At 38.6% G+C, this 24,429-nt stretch overlaps 1 protein-coding gene across 1 annotated transcript; it reads right to left on the bottom strand.

Moving 5' to 3' along the window:
• Positions 1-6,419: 6,419 nt before the first annotated feature.
• PSAT1 (phosphoserine aminotransferase 1) lies at positions 6,420-21,190 on the bottom strand (the record flags this gene model as incomplete). The annotated part of the gene is made up of 9 exons (XM_084304990.1): positions 21,077-21,190; positions 18,971-19,031; positions 17,750-17,819; positions 16,436-16,641; positions 14,652-14,824; positions 13,913-14,082; positions 9,886-10,014; positions 7,154-7,291; positions 6,420-6,525 (listed from the first exon to the last, which is right to left on the bottom strand). The coding sequence occupies exons 1-9, from the start codon at positions 21,134-21,136 to the stop codon at positions 6,420-6,422; spliced, it is 1,113 nt and encodes a 370-aa protein (XP_084161116.1). The 5' UTR covers positions 21,137-21,190.
• Between the last annotated feature and the right edge of the window lie 3,239 nt (positions 21,191-24,429).

Below are 24,429 nucleotides of genomic sequence, written 5' to 3'. Positions count from 1 at the left end.
TTGGTGCACCTCCTGCTGCACTCACCTTGGGGTCTGTAGAGCTACTTCTCTCACATTTCCTCACTCTCTCCCAGCTGCTGTTGCCCAGAAGGTTATTTTTCCCCTTTCTTACATATGGTCTCCCAGAGGCACAAACAACATCATTTAGTGGCTCAGCTCTGGGCAGCTGTGTGTCCCTTTGGAGCCAGCTGAAACTGATCCTTACCTAATATGGGGAAGCTGCTGGATTCTTTTCAAAGAGGCCATCCCTGCAGTCCCCTGCTACCAAAACTTTGCCATGTATACCCAATACATGCTCTTGAACATATGGTCTGATTTTTGGGTGGTCTTCTGTCAAGCCAGGAGCTGGACTTCTGGGTCCTTGTGGGTCCCTTTCCAACTCAGGCTATTCTATCATTCTGTGATTTTAGTCCTGATAGAGGGACCGGACCTAATATAAAACTCGTCAGTGTCCTGGGACATCAGATGAAGTACTATCACAAGTGAGACAAGCATGAACACCTTACAAATGCTAAGTATGTTTTCACAATAAAAATGTGTCCAAATGCAGCAAAAATTGAGGCTACTCTGTAAAGAAAAGCCATGTGCCAGAATTACCCTGTACTGCCATGGAAGTACCCACACCAAACTAAAATTTTCAGCTTTTATAATCCTCTTCAGTTCTGGATTATCCAGCTACTGAACACAACACCAGAATTTGAAAGTTTCATGCAGTTTCAGTCCAATAGCTATTGATAACACTGTTGAAAATATTTCAGTGATACATCAAAAAGTAAGATTTGCTATAACCATGCCATGGCTCAAGCTACATGGCTCACAAATTACTTTCATTTACATCATAGAACTAAAACAAAGCATTGTGTATATTTGTTCATTATGTTACAAATTCTAAGCAGTTTAATAGTAATTCCTCTTATAACAGTTTAGTAAATTTCAACCTTTCTCACGTGATTTCTTCAGATCTTTCTGAAATTAAACCAATTATAGAATAATCATTTTTTGCCTTTCATGCAGAGTGCAAAAGTAGGAGATTGAACTTGAATTTTTGGGGATTACAGAAGCTGTACAGCTTTTGTTTTTGTCACATCAAATACACATTTATTCCTTAGCTACTTAAGAATAAATATATCTTCAGAAGCTACTAGATCTTCCCTGTATCTCCTTGCATCTCTTTGATCAAGCTCCTCCAACCATTCAGTAATCCATGGGTAATTATAACTTCTTAGCTTCTTTATCCAAAAAGGGACCAATTTATCAAAGAGTGTCATGAATCCTGGTTTTAAATTATCAAGAGTCCAATTAACGACAGAAATGGGGATACCTCTTTCCAATTAAAGTGATTGATTTCATGTAAAACCTTGTAACATTTCACTTTCTAATTATGTACATTCTTATCAAATATGAAGAGGTTCACCCTCATTTTATTTCCTATCCAGAGAATGGAATACAGCAAACATTAATCATATACTGATACAGTGCCAGGTCTAATGATGCTTTCAGCATACTTCAACAATTTCCAGTCTATCAGCTTATGATACTATTTTACTTTTTATTCCTGTTTCACTCCAGACATTTACTTGAAAATCAGGATGAGGCTTAAACTTTTGCCAGCCAAACACAATCTGGTACATCTTAAAACGTTAAACCACTTACAGAGTTGAAAAGAAAAAACAGGATTAAACAGAAACAGAAAAAATATGAAAGTACAGACTGTCAGCTGACAGACAGGCAGGACTCTTCACATTTCTGTTTGTACAAATAATTTTCTTCCACCAGGATTACCTCAATAAGGATGTGCCAAACCAGAGTTCTGATTCTTATTTCATTGTCTTGTGCTGGGTTTGGAGATAGTACCGTAATTGCATCACTGAAATCACAGAATTAAAGAATGGTAGAGGTTGGAAGGGACCTCTGGAGGTCAACTGGTCCAACCCCCCTGCTCAAGCAGAGACACCTAAAGCAGGTTGTCCAGGACAGCTTTTGAAGATCTCCAAGGATGGAAACTCCGCAACCTCTCTGGGCAACCTGTTCCAATGCTCCACCACCCACACAATAAGGAAGTGCTTCCTGATCCTAAGACATAACCTCCTGTGTTCCACTACATGCCCATTGACTCTTGTCCTGGCATTGGGCACAACTGAAGCCTGGCTCCATCATCTTTGTACTCTCCCTTAAGTTATTTACAGACATTGATAAGGTCCACCCCACCCTGAGCCTCCTCTTCTTCATGCTGAACAGTCTGAGTTCTCTCAGCCTATCCTCACAAGGGGAGGTGCTCCTGTCCCCTGATCATCTTGGTGGCCCTCTGTTTGACTTTTTCCAGTTTGCCCATGTCTCACTGGTACTGGAGTACCCAGAAATGGACACAGTAATCTAGGTGCAGCCTCATCAGTGCTGAGGGCAAGGATTACCTCTCTTGACCTACTGGTGATACTTTGCCCAACACAACCAAGAATACACCACTAGTCTTAGCCACAAGGGCACATCACTGACTCATGTTTAACTTGGTGTCCACCAGGGCTCTTAGCTTCTTTTCTGCAGAGCTGCTTTCCAGCTGGGTGTAATCCAGCATGTACTGGTCCCCAGAGTTGCTCCTCCCCTATGTGGAGGACATAGCATTTCTCCTTGTTGAACTTTTTAAGATTCGTCAGTCTCTCTCTCCAGCCTGTGAAGGTTCCTCCAGATGGCAGCACAACCCTCTGTTGGGTTTGGCAGTCCTCCCAGTTTCACATCACCTGCAAATTTATGTATTGTGCATTCTGCCCCATCATAAGATAGTTAATGAAGGAGTTAAATAGGATTGGGCCCAGTATTGTCCCCTGGGATACTCTGCTCATTACTAACCTCCAGCTACACCATACACCACAGACCACTGCCCTGTAGGTCTACCCATTCAGCCAGTTTTGACCCATCTCGCAGTCTGCTCATCCAACCCATACTTCAACAGCTTCTCTCAGAGATCTCATAGGGGACAGTGTCAATGGCCTTACTGAAGTCCAAGAAAACAATACCCACTGTTCCCCTCATCCATCAGGATGGTCATTTCATTACAGAGGGCTATCAGGTTGTTCAAACATGACTTCTCCTTAGTGAAACCATGCTGACTACTCATGATTTTCTTCTCCTTCATGTGCCTGGAAGTGGTTTCCAAGGTTAGGCATTCCACCATCTTCCTAGGGACTCAGGTGAGGCTGACTGCTGCAGTTCCCTGGGTCCTCCTTGCCCTTTTTGAAGATAGGGGTGACATCTTATCACTTTCCTCCAGTCTTTGGGCACTACTCCCAGCTGTCATGACTAAGCGAAGATTGAGAGTGGCCTCACAACCACATTTGCCTGCTCCCTCAGTACTCATAGGTGCACCCCATCAGAGCCCACAGACTTGCAAATGTTGTTTGCTTAAGTATTCCCTGATTTGATCCTCTTCCTCTGGGGAAAGACACAAACACAAGTGACAGGAGTCCCCTGAAACAGGGCACCTTCCCAATACACAGTTCTTCTCACCTGGGCTCAAACACTCCTCATTATGCAGGGCAGAAACAGGGAGAGTACAACCTCAGGAGCTTCCACCGCTCATTAGGCCCAGACTTTTGTATTACATACTGAAGAGAAGGCTAGCAATTCCTTTTGTGAAAGCACAAACAGAAGCTAGGAGATGTGACTTGATTCTGTGATAGACTGCTCACTAGCGGAGGAATTGAAAGGACTGTTCACGGAACATAATTCGTCTTACAACAGCTTCTCCACGTGCGCAAACTCAGATGAGACCAGTATTTTACTTTGTCAACACCTCTGAAAGCGTTGGGAATATTTATCACATCAGAAAGAGCCCCACTTCCAAACAGTGCAAATATTGACTTGACATAAGCATTGGAAGTGTTGACATAACAGAAACAGACCAGGACTCTCAGCAGCCCTTTGCTGAACTCCTCTTGGTAATCTGATGAGGAGAACTAGGATTTCTCCATCTCCATCCAGCATGGCTCAATATCTTGATTATTCCCAGAGATTAGCTCTTTCAGGGACACAGCTTGACAACAATCTCTAAAGGGTAAAACTGTTGCATCAATGAGATTAAAACAAATCTCAAGCAACTAATCAATTCAGTATGTTCCAGTGTTCCTAACATTCCTGCATCCCTCTCACATGACATTCACTCAGTCATCACTCTGCTAATGTCCAATTCTAAGCTTCAATTTGGATTTTGCTTTTACACCTTTTTTTTGCCCTTCTTGGTAAAAGTAAAATTCTTTATTGACAACATGTTAGGCACAATTCAGAAGAAGCAAAGAGGTTCCCTGTTGGGTCCATGAACCAGTTGCATACAGCAGTTCAAGCTGCTTTGTCACCATAAGGGAAAGTGTGCCCGCTAAGAAGAATAGGAGGCTTTTGTAGTATTGAGGCATTTACTAACTTTTGGAAGGAGGCATGAGCCACAGTTACTGTTGAAAACAAATATACAAAATTTGTGAGGAAGCATAATTTCAATTAAAGAATTAAATAGCTCTAATATAGATCTTGAATTAAATCTTCATGAATGGCAAGGGGAAAAAAAAAGCATTCTCAAAGCTTTATCTCACAGTAATACTCTTCTTTTTCCCATGCTAGTTCTAAGAAAAAAAATCCAGAAAAAAAAAATGCAAGTAATTGAGGGAAATGTTGATACTGGAACCTAGAATTCTAACACATACTGTGCATAAAACTCTCATCTTCCTGAAGGTGTGACAAACAAAAGCTTCAGACACATTGGTACTTCACAGCATGCTGTGACAAGTTTTATTGTCTTGACCCAATTCATTTAATTACTGTGAATTACATTAAATTGACAAAAAAAAATCTCCTAACAGCAGTCATAAAATAATGACTTTTCAAATAGGAAAGTAATTCACCCCTTGTGCAGCTCCACTAACTTGTCACAAGGTTCCACAAGGAAAGAAGCAGTCCATCATTACCATTAAATTGTTACCACTGTACTGACATTAAAAAAAACGACTTAATTCTTTATCAAAAAAGTTTGCAGTCTGAAACCAGTTGCAGTAATGCTAAACCTTGTGATACCAGCTTTATGTCAATTATAATAAGAAGCTAGTACCAATATACAATAATTGGCAACAAATTCACAGGTGAAGAAGGAAAAGTAACCCATGAAAGGTATTACAATAAAAGACCTTCTGAAGATCTTTGCATAACCACAGTTTCTTCCTTACTCCAGAGTATCAAAGTCTGGAATAAGCCACAAGGACCAAGTGAGAAAATTGGACCGTGTAATGTAGTGTCAGGAACAGGTAGAGAAGTTGAGACTTTCACTTACAGTACTTGTGCAGAGCCCAACATACAAAAGGTGACAGAACTGATCAGTAAGGAGGCTAAGAAAACACTGGAGCAGTTACAGGGGAAAGATATTTAAGCACCACCAGACAAGAAAGTTTGGTGCATTTTGGACTAGGAAGTTGGTGCAGATAAAGCCACATTGAGTGGAATGCAACAATCCAGTTTGGCACAAGGTTAATATCTTAGAACATCAGGGTTTTGGTAGGAGCATCAAATATGTACACTCCACAGAATATAAAATTAATAACCAAAAAAAGTTCAAAATATAAAATGCATAGAGAAATAAGCAACGTCTCAGAAATTGTTTTAATTATAGATTCATGCATCTTAGCTTTCAACCAATAAATGGTAATACCAGAAGAAGCCCAGTGCTACAGACTTAACTAGTGTGTATTACACAGGACTATCATAATAGCACTTATTGCATGGGAGCAAAGGTCTGAAGGTAACGGCCTTAAGTTAGGAAAATAGGTATTAACTCCCAAAAACTACTAGTGGTATACCATTGAGATATATTTGATAAACCAACTAGATATCCTTAGACAACACTTAACATTAGTTCAACACTTACTGTGCAGTCATATAGTAAAATCATTTATAAAGCTATACTGAAAGCTTATGAGAAATCTTGCCTTCAGAAGTTCACTCAGAACAAGGTATCTTTGAAGAAGTCATTGTAACTAGAAACAAGTAATAGGTGAGTTTTTTCAAATTGTAGTGTGAATTCCTACTCCAGGTATATGTATAATTAAAGAGTGGCTGATTTCAACTAAGTAGCACAGTGGTATATCTAAGGTCAGAATGAGATTCATAGCATCTTACGTTACTCATGGCTAACTACATGTTAAGAATATTGCTTTGCAAATTTTGGTTCCAATCTTGATTGGTCTGGGATCCCCACCTTTGGAGACAAGCCAAAGCTGCCAAACCCTTGCAAGATTGGGCCTAAATCCCGTATTGTTAACTAAAATAGCTACTGAAACTAAAAGAAAATATAACTTGTGCGCTACAGCTGTGCAGAACCACAGTAATTTTCAAACCCTTTAACTTTCATTTCATAGATGTGCAGCATGGCTCTAACCCATGAGCATTTATGACTGATGAATCTCCATGAAGCTTCTCATGAATGTTGCAAGCTTCTGAACATCTTCCACAGTCACTGCATTATATAAAGAGGCACGGATTCCTCCCACAGATCTGAATTGAAAAGCAGAGAAAAAAAATAGAAGGGTTTTGTATATTCCAAAAAAAAAAAAATGTGAATAGCATTCACAGATACTTACGTTTATCCCTACCCCAACAGAATAGTATTCATTTTACATGACTGAGAGGCAACATTTAAACTCAACGCAAGCATGCAATCCACAGAAACTCAGTATTTATTAGCTACTTACAGTTCCAACACTGTAGATTTACAATATATATAAAAAAAAGAAATCTAACTTTTTAAATCCCACAAACACCAGTGTAGCATAGGAAAGAACTCTTGCAGCCCAGGGGATTAACCATGTAATGGAGGCTTTACACAATGACAGAATCTGATCAAGTGTCACCTTCTTAGGCACTTGAACAGAGACAAGACATATTAATCAAACTGGAGAAGAAGACAGAATTAAGTGAGCCCCATCACACCTAAGCCATAGTTGAATCACCAGCAGTTTCTGATTACAGTCTCCAGACCGCTATTCCCAGTGCTCTCAAGCCAATATGAGGTACAGCTTGTAAGCAGAAAGCTGGTAAGTCAATACACAATACCTCCTGCTTTATCACTGTAATAACATTTAATTCTGCATAGCAAAGGGATTTGTCTCAGTCTAGTACTTACCTATGTCCTTTCAGGGATAACATGTTAAGTTCCACAGCTTTCTCAAGGAACTTCTTTTCCAGGGCTTCATCACCCTTGATATTGCCAATGCGAAAGGGGACATTCATTCTGCTTCGGTTCTTCTTCTCCACTGGACATCTGGAGAAGTTGCAAAATGTAATGGTTAACCTGGTTTTTGCTAAATTTACATTTTCAGCTATACGTAACTTCAGAAAGCAAATATTTTTACCTGCTGAGCATCAAAGCCACCATTCCATAATGAAAGTGACTGTTAATTTCTGTGAAAGAAAGCAACCTGACTTTTTCAATCAAGTATAATTAGAGTAATAGTAAGTGGAAGTCTAATTAACCCTGACATACCTAAAATTGCCCCTAATGAACGTGCAGAAGGCCAGTGAATGGAACAAGCTAAGAAAAGTAAATAAACTAAAACTCGCAACCTCATTCAAGACAGTCTCAGTTGCATTCCCTAGGATAGCTGAGATTAGTTACAGTGAACTTTGACTAAAGCTCAAACATTTTCTTTTCTCCACCTTCAAAGACTGACAATTGAGCTTGACCAAGCTAAACAAGAGTAAAGCAAATACAAAAACGTAGTAAATTTCCATTAACATTAGGGACTTTTGTTAGTGGTTTCAGCCCCCACTCTACACCAGTCTTAAAGTATTATTAAGAATCAGGAACATATCTCAGGGAGAAAAGAGATGTCTAGAAAAAAAATAATCTTGAATTACATGCATGGCCACAACATCTAGGACAAGCATCACAGCTCTATTTCCTTAAAATTCCTGTTTGCCCAAACTAGAAAATTTAAGATCTATTGAAAGCATAATTTCTATTCAATTACTTTGTGAAAGCAAGAATAGGGCTGGGGTGGGAGGTTGGCAGGGAAGCATTTAAATATTTTTCCTTAGTGCTTCTGGTTACAAAGGAAACATGAAGCCTTCATATCTCCCCCCAAGGGTGTGATGTAAATTCTTGCAGGGATTTGTTAGGAATTAGTTTTTTTCCAAAAACCAGCATGTGAACTCTATTATTATTCTATTTCACAAAGGATGGTTGAGGGTTTTATTTGTTTGTGGCAGGAATCGTTTTTTGTTTGAGTTCTCCCCTAGCTCCTTTCTACTGATATTTTCATGATGAAGAAGAAATTGAACATAATATCTACATTTGCAAATTTTCTACTTCAGCCATAACCAGGAAAACACTCTTTGAAAAGGCCTATGCTTGTAAGTGCTCTCACATTTGAAGAACTGTAGCTATGCTATAGTAACTGGTTCTCCTTAAAGAAGCATTAGGCAATCCAACATAACTCAGTGCATGTTGTTAGTGCACAGACTTTAGAAAGCAACAAACTGCCTATGGCACACAGAGCTTCACAGAAGAAGTCTCCATCCAGCCAAAGGCTTGTGACACTGATTACCCAGTGAAGCATGCCCCGGATTAGGAGGTACATTACAGCTGGGAAGGCAGCTTCAGATAAGACTGGATTTTTTTAATTGTATTGATGACTAAAACAACTTAAACTGCATTGCTTAGTAAGATGCATACAGATCAGTTAGTGAAGTTTGCTTTGTTTTCTCAATTGCCTGTTTACCATCCTATTTGCATTGCATTTCCCCACTCAGCTTTACAGAACCACTTGCCAAAAACAAGGATTTCTTATTTGCCATAAAATGTTTTCTCGAGGCTTGATTTGCCCATTGAGGTTTATGGAAAAGCCCTCAGGATTTCAATAGAGCAGGATCACAATCCTGATCATTACAATGCCAAAGGCAAAGCTGTTCTCATTAACTAAATGGATAAGCAGAACACATTGAATATTATAATGAAACTAGCTCCTTGCCGATTAAGGTTGCAGCCAATTCAGATTTAAAATCCAAATTTAATTTCCCTATCCAAACTTTGACTCTAAAATTAATCAGATCCCAAATCTTTTGACTTTATTCTGAAGGGAAAGGAAAACATTTTGTAGTCTCAGTCATCTACTAGTTTTTAAACTTGGTGCGCATTAAACTAATTATTCCCTATCACAACATCAGCTTTTAGCTACAGATACTTTGGGTCCTGTAAGCAAAATATATACAACCATATGTAAAAATCAGAGGGTTAAATCTGCTTTGAAGAAACATCAGAAATATCTGAAACTAAAACATTCTTTATGTACAGATTATGTTTTGAATACAGCTAGGTTTGATCTTCCCCCTGCTATCTCAGGAATTGTTTCATAATTTAGCGCAATTAACAGATAAAGATGCTCTGATCGACAGAGAAAAAGCAAAGCTTTGACTATTGAAGAGATGGTAAGAAAGGATATGATGTGGAATTCCTCTGAGTAACTTTTTACAAGCCACATCTCTTTTTTTGGCCTATATTTCCTCGAAGAGATTCAGTAAGCATACTAAGTAGGAGGTGTTACAACCTGCTTTTAGTACAGGCTTCTCCTAGGCTCTCACATTTTGTAAGTGTTTCTCAACTTATCATCTGTGCAGATAACTGGAAATAATGTTCTATCAGACTGAAACTCATCCTTGGATAGTTATCAAGTGAATGCTCTGCACAAATAGTCCCTCTAGAATTTCATGATTCCTCTAAATTTCTTCATATTGAAGAAGTATTTACATTTCAGTTTCCATACTTTTAAAAGTATGCTGCATATAGACTCAAAGTTATTAATATGTTTGTACATATATTAATATGTACAAATGTTGAAAGCAAATACAGCAACTTACACATAGAATCCATTAGATTTGTCTATGATATCATAAATCATTCGTGATTTGATTAAACTAAGTTTATCCATGGCTGCAGCTCCACCATTATTCTTTATCCATTCCAGTACCAGCCCCATGATGTAGATACTGCAACGAAAGAAAAAGTTTTAGTTAGACTTAAAAACAAAACAAACAACAACAACAAAAAAAACCACGGCACTCTTTAACAGTCCACAAAATGTTTCAGCAGTATAATGTTATGTTTGATTTTAAGTTGCTTGTTAAGATGATTAACAACTCGGTCTGAAGTACATTCAAAAATATGACATTTCTAAGCAGAAATGCTTTATTTGGACCCAGATGAAGTATCCTGAAATTCAAATGCTACACAAATCTGTTGTACCAGACCTAACGCTTTGAACAACAGAAGTACAAGTCCTGCTGGTTTCCCTTAGCCCTGCAGAGCTCCCAAGGATATCCCAGACATTTTTCACGAACCACCAGTATATTTATCCCACAACTGCCTCTCAGTCTGGAGTTAGCACTAAAGTTGGTGGTATAAAGCCTGCAAAGCTGCTCCAGAAATGATGTAGGGGGTGAATCTCAAACGTATGTTCACTAATAATGCCAGAAATCTAATCACGTTCACAAACATTAAGAATAAAACCTGTAATCCCATTTCTGTCTGAAAAGATCTTTTTCCTTCATGAACAGTGATGTTTGGTGAAACAAACAATGAATGTATTACATTTAATTATTCATTACCATTCAACTTTAAACAGAGACCTGGAAGCATACTGAAATCACATGTCTAGGGACCAAGTATTTCAATGTCAGTTACTCACTGCAACATAAAAAAAATCCCCAAGGCCTTTTGCCTTTGTGCTTTTGCTACAAAACTCAGCCTGTTCAAGTTCAGGCATTTCCCACGACTACAACACTTTGCATAATGAACTGTTCACAAGTTTTTAAGGCACATTTCCAACAGGTTTGTTTTTATTAATCCCTTCATTACAGATTCCAAGGGAGTACTCGGAAAGTGTTACCCTACAAGTTTCCCTTAACATCAATCTAGCAGGAGGTTGTTTTTTCTTTTTTTTTTTTTTTTTTTTTTTTTTTAATTTCTCCAGGGATGCCAGTCACAAATCTTTTAAGACTTCAGAAAGACTTCAGAAGAAGTGAGGTTACAGACTGTGTGTTATAGATAGAAAGCACCTTACAGATTTGAGAGGACAATCCTGCCACATTTATGACAGCAGACTGCCAACAACTGCAGTGCGAAGGATTTAAGTGAAGTACAGCCTACACCCTTGACAACTATACAAGGCCACATTCATCTCCTGCTCTCATTTCCTCAAGTGAAACTTCTTAGACAAGTAAGGTTTTAAGAAGTCAGCCCTGGAGTCATCCACAAAAGCAATCCAGCCAGCTGAAACCTTTCATCTGTCTCCCATGTCAGTAAAAAATAATGGTTTTGGAGCAACTTTAAATGCAAAATAAACCCTTGTAGCTTGAAAATTAGATTTTTATAGCAAATTCATTGTTAATTTTAGCAAAGTAGATTAAGGTCAAAAAGTCAAGCTCTCTAACACCAAGAGGTTAAAGCCATTAGCATCACCTTAATTTAATTTAACACCCTGCTGAAGTAGCTTTTACAAATTCTGTTAGTATTTCCTGCCTGTTTGCCAGCAAACCATTAGAGAGTGCAAGGAAAAGAGGAGAGAAAAAAGTCAAGAAGCTTTGCCAGTTCCTTACAAAAACTGGAACAGGCATTTAGAACCAAGCCAAACAGACGTGCACCCTGCCAACAACTCAGTCTGTTACATTTTGAATTCTGGAGTACACTCCACTGTGGGTCTGTAGCACAGAGTGAAATCTGGCAAGGCAGTGATTAGAAAGAAAATTGTTAGAACAACCTTTATTTTCAGTTTCCTTGGTTTCCCACTATCCTATTAAAGTTCCTAACATACTGGGTTACAGCTAAAGCAGCAATTTCTTTTTAGACATTACTTACAGTGGTTAAAATAAAATTAAACTGCAGAATTTAATTTTTGTTTTGTTTTTCAAACCAGAGAAGCATCGGCGTTCCAGGGCTGAGATTAAGTAGAACTCTGTGGTGTTTTTTTTTTTTTTTTTTTTTTTTTTTTTTTTTTTTATGAAAATAGCTTTGTACTTGGAAGACATGAATGGCTGGATTTAAAACCTGGCATGTGCAAGTACAGAGCGTCCAAAACAGTGTGTGTGACTTGGCAGTCAGGAAAATAATCAGTCATGAAATAGAGGCTTTATCAATCACTGTAAAAAGAAAAAAAAAGCATGCACACTGCCCATGTAACAAACCTACATGCAGGAAGACAAACATCTGGTAACACCAAGGTTAATTCCTCTCTTAAATATAAGCCTTAATGATATTGGGTGTATTCAGCCAGTAGGGCAGTCTCTGAATGGCTGCAAGAGCACCTCATTACAGCAATACTTTATAGTGTTCATGCTCCTTTGGAGAACTCCAGTTGTGCATCAAAGTCTGAAATGACTATATGGGCACAGAATTTACTGTTTTTTTTTTGTGTGGGTGTTTTTTGTGTTTTTTTTTTTGTTTGTTTGTTTGTTTGTTTTTTGTTTTTGTTTTTGTTTGTTTGTTTGTTGTTGTTGTTGTTGTTGTTTTTGATAAATTAAGATAACTGTGTCTATGCCTTTGCAATAATACACACCATAGTGCGAATCAGCAGATTCGGAAATACAGTAAGTACCACTTAAAATTCTACTGCATTTAAGTAAGTGAATTATTAAGGTTTATCCTATGTGCAGGTATCATTTCATTTCATGCTGACACAGTGCATTTGACATCTGCTGGACAACATTAGGCATCTTACCTTTGCAAATTCTGGCCTGTATGAGAAAGGTTCAAAGAGATGAGCTTAAATATCTCCAGTATGCAATTACATTGTCTCTAATCAACAGGAAATTCTATCTTTGACAGTAAAACCAATTATTTTTAAAATATTGCAAAAAAAAAAAAATCTGGGAAAAGGTGATATTTGGTTTAAGATTTTATTCTTTTTTTCAAATAACTGTTTTAGCAGGCATTGCATTGGTATAAAAATACTCTAAAAAACTCATTAAATTAAATAGTTTAGAACAGCCTTATTAAGAAGCAGTAGAAACCAATGGCTCAATGCCTAAACATTCCAGTAACAAAACATCATTTGACTAGCTATTGACTATCTGACTACCCTAATCTTTTAAAAAACCAAGCTGCAGTCTGTTTTGCTTCATGCATACATGAAATCATCAGGTACATGTCAATTTTGTGATCTTAACTGCTAGCAGTCAAGATAGCTTGACCCATTTTATTTCTGAATGCCAAGTCAAGAACCGGTGTGGTATCTGAAGAAATATGGAAAGTTTTAGCAGACAACAAGGTAAAGCAATGAGTAAAACACCTTTTTAAAAAAAACTTGTCTTCTCTAGTTTCATTTCAAAATCCACTGTAGTGAGTGATGTATCTAGAGCAAGAAATACTCAAAAAATATAAAATATTACATGATTGTGTTTTTAAAACATTAGAACCTTTAATAATAATAATGTCGTTTATTATTTTCTAGCAAAGAAAGTAGAGAAGGATATTGAGGTTCAAGTGCTGAGAGCAGTCTCTCAGGAAGAAATTAAATCTGTTATGAGCATTCAAGCAACAAGGTTAAAATGCTAAGTTATCTATTTGCAATGATAGAATCATCAGCACTGTACTCGACTAAAGGTGGATTCATTTAAGTCTGAGAACTAGATACTGAAACTTCTACAATGGAATTACGAGACATAATACTTACTTCTAAAAATATTATATTCCTTATGGCCAATTCCACAGGGCAACAAAGCCTACTACAATTAATTCAGATGTTTTCACAGGAATCATGTGAAACACTCCAACGTATCAGTTGCATGAAGGCAAGTAGTACCCACTTCTGAAACTTTTTTTTGACAAGCACAGCAGATGGCAGTGCAGTAGCTTTCTGAATAATGGATATTAAAAAGCAGGGTAAGTTACCTGTAGCATGGTGGAGTGTTATACAAAGAGCCATTCGCTGCTTGTGTTTTGTAATCCAGTACTACCGGGCATTCCTTCAGTGCAAATCCCAGCAAGTCCTCACGTACTATTACAACAGTAACTCCAGCACAGCCAACATTCTTCTGAGCACCAGCAAAAATCACACCAAACTAACAGAAAGACGAAAAGAAGGAATTGAACTAATGAGATCACTAGGTGATCTTATAACTGAATAACATACTTTATACATATCTTTATAAAAAAAGTGTACAACTTCATACAAAAGTGTACAACTTAACAATGGAACAGCTTGGAGAATGTGTCAAAAATGAGCAAGTCAGGGTCAAAGATAGGCTAGAAGTTCTAATTTCAAAACCCACTTACAGCTATAATTGTGATCTCATATGTCAGAACCATGTATCTTCATTCAACTGACAAAGACCACATTTAACAAGCTTTCCAATAATTTGCTAAATGTTTACTTCATGTTTACAAAATGTTACAAATGTTTAGTCAAGAATAATTTTCAAAGCAACCTGTCCTATTTCACCCTACTCCAAGCAAATTTACTGAAAAGAAGTTAAGAGATAGCAGTATTTTCAACCTATCAGGTATTTCAGAAGAGGGATTATATAACCCACCCATTCAAAGAGAAGCAGATCAGGGAAAAACAAATGAATTTATTAAGACTCTCCCCCTCCCATTATCCCCCTTTTCTTCCCCCCTCAAACTACAGTACCTTGGAAACATCCACAGGTCTTGACAGGAAATTTGATGACATATCACAAACCAAAACTGCACCTTTGACATCGGGTACAAAGTCAAACTCCACACCATGAACTGTTTCATTAGCACAGTAATAGACATAAGATGCATCTGGATTGAGATTCCAAGTGCTTGGGTCTGGAATGTCTAAGCGAGACAAAATGAAAACCAAAGGTCACAAAAGACATGTAATTTTCCTGGCATGCTATTTTATTTTAACACTGGACTTTGCAGTGCAGACCTGGAATGAGTTTGCAGCATAAAGTAAAAATTATCTTATTAACACAAAGATACAGTGTACCTGCAAAGTAAATACACTCATACATTCCCAAAGTTTTGTAGTAAGCCATCATTAGGCTTGCAGGCACCCATCTGATTTTCAGTCCTTTCTCCTCAAGGAATTTTCATCAGGTTTGCAATCACAGATGAGAAACCACAGCCCTAGAGGTCTAAAATTGAATCTCAGATTCTGGATCTGAGAGTCCTCTACTTGCCTTTGGAACAACTGCAGCATTCAAATTCTCACTGGTAATGTTGTCTAAAACTGTTTCTATGCATCCCCAGAAGCATTTTCAGTCTGGTCCAAGCTGAACATATGGTTACCTAACTCCTATTTAAGCCCTGAAAGGGATTTATAAAACGAAGATTTGAATCTGTCAACAAGCAATTTACAGGCATGCCCTGACAGCACAGCACAGGTTTTGCATAAAACAAATGGTTGTTCCTCCCTTCTCCACACTTCCAAAACATTAGGAGAAATGCTGCTATTGCCTCTGCTATTATTTACTCTCCCCTTACTTATAGCTGCCAAATGGTCAATACAACCACCAGTAATGGGAAGCTGTAGGTGCAACGAGTTCCTGTGCCTCCGATGATACAAGCTCATCTTCCAGGTTAATACAATAAATTGCAATTTGGGCACTAATTCATTTGGAAGATATTCTTTGCCTTTCCAGTTGCCACTCTTCCCAGTTCAAATGCTATAACCTGGACCATAAGGAAGAAAAATGAGTACAAACTAGCAGAAGTAGAAACCAGAACTCAAGTATCCCTGCTCCAAGAATTATTTATTCATAACCAGTCACTACTTAGAGTATACATATAAAGTGTCCTTGAAACAGGTTTTCTCACAAAAATACCCCAACACCTCAGTTACAGTTAACCTTTCTCTTTCTCCTAAACAGTGGTCTTTCAAATTATGTCGTGTCCAGTAACAAGCTTCAAGAGAAGGAGTTGGATATGCATCTCCTGTTCCAGAGCCAACCATCTGTTATGACATACGATCAGGAGATGAGTTTTGCAAACTCTTGGAAAACTGTAACTGAACGCGTATCACCCATCTCCAGGGCCAACAAGCTAAAGAACCCAGACATGGTTCTAAATTTCAGAGTAATCTCATTATCAAATGTATCTGAAACTGAACAACATAAACAATATCTTTGCAAATAGCTTAAACACTGAGTTAAAACATAACTAAAAAAAGCCCATGTAATTTCCTTATCAATACATATTTCCTTCTTACCACTCACGTTCTGGGTTCTGCTCAACTTAGCTTCAAAATTCTTCTCTCCTGGAGACCATTAAGCTATCTAACAGGTCTTCCAGTCATGAACATGTGGCAGACAGTTTTTTCTGAGTGTTGTTCAGTCAACTGTTTAACTTGTTAACATTCAATAACTCCATAGCTGAGACAGGCCAGTTTTTAGATCAATTCAGAAAGGTAAGCATTCACGTGGATGGATATAATCATCAACTTACTTGTGTAGGTTGATAGCTTCGGATGAACAATATTCACTTTGGCATACTTCTCTGCTTCCTTAGCTGCTTTTGCTGACCAAGCTCCAGTAACCACATAATCCGCATGTCTTCCCTCCTTTAAGCCAATAAGGTTAAGTGGGACTGCACTGAACTGACCAGATCCACCTCCTTGGAGGAAAATAACTTTGTAGTTTTCTGGTATATTTCTGCATGCAAGAAACATAACATTTATTTTATTTCCCAAAGACAAAGGATGCATACTCCTTGCTACTATACATCTGACTATCCATACAGAGGAAAAATACTGCCATCTGACTGCAACAATACAGAAGAAGAATTCAGAAGACACCTTTTGGAGAGGTTAATCTAAATGCTGTTAACTTCCATCTGCACTGACATTGACTATTAACTCAAGGAACAGTGCTATATATTGAATAGATAAGTTTTCTAGAAACAAGCAAGCTTTGTCTCAGACAGCTACAAATAAATACTTGTGTAGCTCTTCTATCATAGTACACACAAACTTGAACATCATTCCAGCAGAATTAGCTCAGTTGAAATACTGTCTGTTGCTAGCTTTCTGAATTCTGAGCTAGTTTCACACCAAAGTTCTTGAAGCAGAATTCAGCTTTGAGAGCCTTAAAATTTTGCAAGTGCAACTGCATAGTAAGTTATACATGCGGAGCAAGTGCCACGAGGAGCGATTTATACCATTACAAAAATTAGTTGTTCAAATTACTTATGAAAGCTCTGCTGTCAATAATTATAGTTTTGACTAAGAGTCAAGCCTTCATATAAAAGAGCCATGATTTTAAACTACTATGAGAACTATACATTAATTCATGCATTAATTTTAATACATGATATAAATACTTATATTTTAAAGTTTTTTAAATGTGTCACATTACACATACGAAAACAGCCCCATACCAGTCATCCTAAAACACATCCATACATCTGTTAATACAATCAGTTAAGTAATGAGTGCATAGAACACTTCTATACAATCAGAACAGTTTTCTGCTATTTCCAATTACTTCTTAAGAAAGTTGCTGCACTACATGAATTCCATGAAGATGAAACAAATTAAGTTACTGAGTCAGCTTATAGCAGTCATGTGAAAAGGATCTTAACCTAATAAAAACCCTTTGCTACATTCAAATAAATCAGCATCAGACAAAGGAAGACCAATGTCCTCTCCAATATTACATGTAGTATCTAAACATAAAAAGTGCTTTCAAGGACAGTTCTCTACATGTTATAGTTGCACTAATAATAACCAAACTAAAAATAAAAAGGAAATAATTCACTTACAGCAATTCACGCAAGAGATTTTCAGCTGTATTTAAAATTTTTGTGAAATCTGCAGTTCGATGGCTCATTTCTGTGGTGGGAAAAAAAAAAAAAAAAAAAAGCGTGAAACAAAATGCTAATAAATGAATGCAATTTTAAAAGTTGTGTTAAGCTTTAAAGATTTTACACTCTCAGACCCCAAATACCCAAAGGCTCCCATTTCCAGGTCCAACTCCTAGTTCTGTTGAGCCTTCCTAAATACCCAGCCTTACAGCTCCTGTCTTGTCCAGATCCATGCAAATACAGTCAATCCACATTTGTCACTCACATGACCCTACTACCCCCAGGAACAAACAAGGGGTGTATCTAAGTGAAGAAAAATATTCCCTAGAAAGGTGCAAGTTTCCTTACTCTAAAAATGTTCTTTGTTATTACTTTACTCTGTACTTGCTTCAGCAGCACAGGGGGGAATGTTTTGTTCTTTTACTTTAAAACAGCTTCATTATGCAGTAATCCTAATTAGAAGTTAAGACTACTGAATATTAATTTATTTTATTAAACCATAGTCTTTCTTCCCTTTGAAAGAGTGAACAATTTAAACATGAATCCCCATGCTGCAGAGACTGCTGCATGTTCTACTTTTAGCAACAAAACAGTTTCACAGGGCTAGTAAAATGCTGGGCATGTTTGTGCATATTTTTTTCCGCAACTGGGGATGAAAAATGAGTCAGTTATGTAAATTGCATATAATACAACTCCTCCTTATGGTAGGACTGCATTGACTTACTAATGGGAAGGATGCTTAACATCAAATACATCTGAAGTGTTGCCACACAGTATGCAAAATACTGTACCTAGATACATATAAACATATGCATATAAGTGTGTAGTATGTGTAGACCCATGTAAACAAATTTCATGTTATTTCATGTAAACAAAAAACCAAGCAACTCCCTAAAGATCCAAAAGCACTAATGTTTTACTTATGATTAGTTACTTTTGTCTCTATTCCTTTGTGTTGGATTACTAAACAGCTGTCTGTGTATCATTTTATGATACTCTGGATGAATGGTAAGCAAAGAAAAGAGCAGTCAAATATTCTCTGGATATATGTTACCAGAAATAAGGTATTGCAAAATAAAAAGAGGTATTCAGCAGAAATATCGAGATCAAAAGCTATTATTGAGAAGTTTAGTTAAGCATCTACACTTTGAAAGACATACAGAATTTTTAAAGTCTTACCGAGAACACTAATGCCAAGGCCTTTGTAGTCCACCAGTTCTTTCTGTGCTGCCAGCAGTACCTAACAAAACAAATAAACAAAAAAATCCACAAATAAATTAAGGGAATTATCCACTATCTGAAATCTTTGATGCATCATACGCATACCAACTGCTCCATAACGTAATAACCTGACACTTCTCAAGTTAAATTAACAGAATAGATATTATATAATTTAATTGTATCTAGTATCTGAAGGCTTGTCTAAAAAAAAATAAATAATAATAATAATTTAAACCCATGCTTTTTGTGGAAACTCTGCATTTCAAGTTGTTATTTCAATAACTGCTTTTCCAGATTACTTCAGAATGACTTTTAAGAGTTGGATCGAACTCCCTATCTCTTACAGAAGGCTTAATATTTGCACATGTGCTTTTACTACTCAAGGATCTTATTTTTCTCCCATGTTATTTCACTTGACTGGTACAAATAGGCAAAGTGAGGTATTAAGGAAAACGTCTAATGAGAGCATGAGGATGCCTCATGCTGACACAATAGTACGAGGCCTGATTTCATAGAATGAAGTCCCTCACTGTCTGAAGATGTCTTCTCTGTTACTGGAAGAAAAGAATGAAACATAGTTCTGGGTTAACTAAAATAGACAGGTTGTGCCTAGGAGCCTTGGCAAGACGATCTGTTTCTTCAGCCTTTCATGTTTCTTTCTTCCCCTGCAGCTCTCACACATCAACCAAGCAGAATTAGATTCTACCCATCAGTTTTGTTTCTTCTGATTTCAGTGAATGCCCCTATTAGAAACAGAACTTTCTTAGCCCCTACTAAAAGGAGTAGAAGATGGAGTCCAGTGGAAAAGCCTCCAAAACAAAGGCTGTACGCATGCATTGTATGATCTGCCAAGAAACCACATGCTTTGCGTAGTTGCAGAAGCAAGCAAGCTACCTTGCTGACAGGGTCTGTGTGGGACTTGTCAACTCTAACAGCTGGTCGACAGTAGCTCAACCATGAACAGCTGTGCTGCTTTTTTTATCTTTGAGACCATGAAATTTTAACAAGTGCATTTCATGTGCAAACACATTCATGGCAAAACAAAAAAAAAAAAGGAGGGGGGAGGAAAAAGTCAAAAGGAACATGCAGACTGTTAGAGAGGTCTTTTTAACAGCTCGATAAAATCAAATTCTATTAGTAACATCATCTGACAACCTGCACATGCCTTACAATAGCTACTTATGTCTTGTAATATCCATGAAGAGCTCTGTCCACCTTCTTGCTTCAGTGAGTCTGAGCATCTCATACGCAGCATCATCTCAGAGCCAAACAAAGTGAAACAGCCAAGGTTCAAGGCTACTGCATTTTCAAAAGGGCCAGAGAGACTAATAACATGGAGTTCAGCTGTTTTAGTCCTCCAACAGTAAAAGCAGCTCTCGGGATCCTCTGGGAGAGGCTGATGGTGCAGCACCGAGGGAGAGCTCATTTCTGCTCAGCAATGCAGGGCAACAAGTGTCTTTGTAGCACGATCCGTAAGGGACGCTTATGAGGGAGAAGCAGGGGGAAAAAAAAAAAAAAAAGCCCCTTTACAGAAATCACTAAGAAATGAAGAAGAAAGGAGCAGCAAGTGTCCCACGGCTCCTACGCTGACAGTCAGACGCACAACCCGCACGGGCACTCAGCACAAACCGCCCCCTCCCCGCATGCAGCTGGATAGCCCATGGTGCTGATGCAACACCCCGGGGAGATGAGGCTAGGCTGCGCTCTGGTATTATCGCTTTCGCAGACGAAGACAAGACACGGAGCGGCTACGTGAGTTATCAGCCGGCGGGCACCTCACGCGAGGCGTCCCCAAAACTGATAGAGCTTGTGATAAAGGAACGTGGCGTGATGGGACTGAGAGGAAAAAGGAAAAAAAAAAAAAAAAAAAAAAGGAAGAAAAAAAGGGAGAAGAAGGAGAAAAAGGGAAGGGGAAGGAAAAAGGGGGAAAAGTGGAAAAAAAAAAAAAAAAAGGATAGAAAGGGGGAAAAAAAAAAAAAAAAAAGGTGAAAAGCGGCGTTCAGGCAACGCCACCTGCCCCGCCACGGCGGCTGCCCCGTCCCGTCCCGTCCCGTCCCCACTCACGGATCGCGGCAGCTTGGCCGGCCCGGCCCCGAAGTTGGCCACCTGCCGCCCGCCCTCCATGCTGCCGATGGCGCCGCCGCCCGCCGCCGGCCCGCCCGCTATAAGCGCCCCGCCGCCGCGCCGCCGGCCGGCTCCCCGCCCGCACGCCCCGGGGGCGGGGCTGCCGCCGGCAGCGCGCCGCCGATTGGCCGCTCGCGGCAGCGCCCCGGCCGCCTATTGGCTGCGGCGCAGGGAGGCGGTGGCGGCGGCGTGATCGGCCCCGCGCACGCCCCCGCGCACGCCCCCGGCGGGGCGCTGGGGTGAATTTGGGGGTTTACGGAGCTGGGACCACGAAAAGTGGGGCGGGCTTACGAATTGCTGCCTGAGCGGGTCGTCGAGCTAAAGGGTTGTCACCACATGCACCTGGTTTTGCTGAAGAGATACTGACAGGCAGCTGCTTTAGAGCAAAGATACATCCGTTACTGTAGTGAAGCTAACTTAAGGAAAAACCATCAAATTTTAAGAAAAAAAAAAAAAAACAAAATCATGAAATTCACATTCAGGAACCAGCGCCCTCCGTAGTTCTAAAGAACCGCCCCACGCGGTTCTCAGGGGCATTGAAGACTTGACACATTCTTTGCAAAACATCAAGGTACTCCAAAAGTACAGCTTAGGCCACAACACCCAGGACAAGTAAATTACTTCTAATTATGCAAATTAGTCGAACTAAATAGACCCCTCCGGGGAAACGCTCAGTACCAACACACATGAGGCTATAATAGAATTGTTTTTGCTGGAGTCTCACAGAAGCTGGCTGCAGAGACGTGTGCGCTTTGTACGCGCTGTTCCTGTGGCTAAGAGCAGAGTACCTGCGTCTGGCTGCAGCCTGCTTTGAACTCCAACTCACTGTGTAAAAAGGTGTCCTCGCTACAAAGGGATGACAGAGGCACTCAGAAGTAGCTCAGGGTGGTGGCTCAGGTGGCTCGAGAAGCTGGGCCCCTACTAGGCAAAGTGCTTTGATGTCCAAGCAGGATCAATTTTGAGTATTACCTGTGTGGCATAAACCAAAAAGGCAACTTAAAACTTTGGAACTGAATGTCTTCCAAACCTCTGGCACAAATTGCTAGAACACAAAAACCAAAACGAGGCAAGCTGATGCAGGTATCAGCTCAAAGCATTAAACAGCAGGGGATGAAGTAGCAGACATTGTCGTTTTTCTCTCAAGGACAGAGGGGGTCCCATCTGGACCAGCAAGGTCAAAGTAGCAGATCCTACGAGATCAGAAGACAACTTTGCTGGAAGGCTTGCCACCCGGAGCTTTACAAAATCTATTTTTGTGTACTGACAAGACGTAAATAAAATTGATACAGATGAATAAACTTTACAGTTACCTGAACACAGAGAAGTCCATTTTATATACACGCAAGGGATTACTATGCTTTTGCAGCTGGAAACAATGGAGAGGAATAGTAAAGGTGATATCAGAGTTTGGTTTCTGTTGAATTGAAAGTTCTCCTAATTTAAAATTTTGCTACTTATTACCTCAAAGTTCATACACTCATGTCAATTTACATAGCCATCCCATATAAAATACAAGCTTCCAAAGCCATGGCTTTCAGGAACAATTTAGGCTTCCACCATTTGACAGAGAACTTGACCCTGACACAGATCCCTGCAGATGGATCTGAATTTGTATAATTAACAAACCTGAAGCCATTGAGTGCTATATTAACTATAAGGCATAACTGGAAAAATAAAACAGAAGTCAGAGAACGAGCACTGGAGCTCCAAAGTTTTCAGTGAACTTCTGTTGAGTTCATCATCACTTTGTGTCACGCTGTATAGAAAAACCTTCATTGAGTACTGCTGGAAAAGAATTAGCTCACTCAAGGAGACCAAGAACACACAAGTTCTGTCTGGTACAATGATGGACAAACTGACGTCATTACTGAAAGACAAATAAGCTGACTACACAGCAACTTGGCATCTACTTTAGGAGGCAGCTGGGATGTCTGGTCCAGCAAACGAGTGAGAAAGGCAAATTTTGATGAGACTAAAAAGATGCAGGTAGTTCAGAAAGGTGTTGTTTTGTTTTTCAGAGATCTAGCTCCAAATACTGCAAATATGAAATGTGAAGAAAAAAAAAAAAAAAAAAAAAAAAGCAAGCATTCCTGGGAAGCCCAAGTAAGGAGAGAAAAAAGCTAGAGTTTTATAAGTAAACAGCAATGTGTTCTCTAGCAAATAGCTGGGCTATTGATTCTAGGCTTTTATGTCAAACGAACACAGACAAATACGTAAAACATTAACTAATAGCAAGAGGTTGAAACAGTCTATAGCCAAACTCAGTGGCAAGATGGTTTCATAATCACTTAAAATGCATATGCACAAAAATATTTTAAGAATATTACTTTTCATTAAAATACTTAAATATATTTTTACATTTTTTTTTTTGAAAACTAAATCACCTTGAAACTTTTGAAGTATTCAAAAAAATAGTGCCTTAAAATAGTGCTTCTCCCTCAAGGCAACTGACATCCGTTATCTCTACTGACTGCAGATCCAGTGTTTTGATTGTGTATAAAGTACCCACTCCAGATTCTCACAGTAAGCCACACGACAGTTCTTCTGACAACATGAAGAACCCTTCATGTTTTTGCTTGAAAATAATAATTAATGTTTAAGTATTAATCCAATTGCAGAAATAAAGATGAAGCTATATAAACTACTCAGTCAATTTTGCTTCAAATGACGACTTTTGACATAATTTAAAAGCAAATAAATTATTTAACAGACAGAATTTATGCCACCTGTTTTTAGGCATACAATACATAAACTGTTTTAAGTTCCTGACAATCTTTAAGAGATAAGTAACAGACAGTTCCCAATCCCACACATCTGAACACTTGACATTTTAATGGTTTTCCACCATTTCAGAGATCAGTTTTTGTTTTAAAAAAGGAATGCATAGCTTTTCACTGCTGAAAAAACTTCAATCAATGAATCAATCAAATCAAAATTATAAACAATGAACCATGACTCAAGTATAGACCTCAAATGTTTGGGAGAATGTCCAAAAATGCATAGATTAACATATTACTCTGCTATTATTCTGAAGTGACAAAGTCTACATAAATAATGTACTTCCATTATGCAATTACTTGTGCAATATTGCAATAGCCAAGGTGATCTCATGCTACTTGCTCAGCAGAAATCCATTTGCAGATTCATGAGTTTTTTCACAATTTTCAAGCAGCTATAGACTGGAATTTCTACAGATCTTGTATTACAGAATTCTCACTTCTGATGACAGAGTTAAAAAAAAAAAATAAAGTTAATGGTAATTCCACCACCCCTGCACCCTAGCTCAGCCTAAA

The sequence above is a fragment of the Netta rufina genome (assembly GCF_964035555.1).
Source record: "Netta rufina genome assembly, chromosome: Z".
Classification (NCBI taxonomy): domain Eukaryota; kingdom Metazoa; phylum Chordata; class Aves; order Anseriformes; family Anatidae; genus Netta; species Netta rufina.
This window is presented reverse-complemented; position numbering and strand designations above follow the sequence as displayed.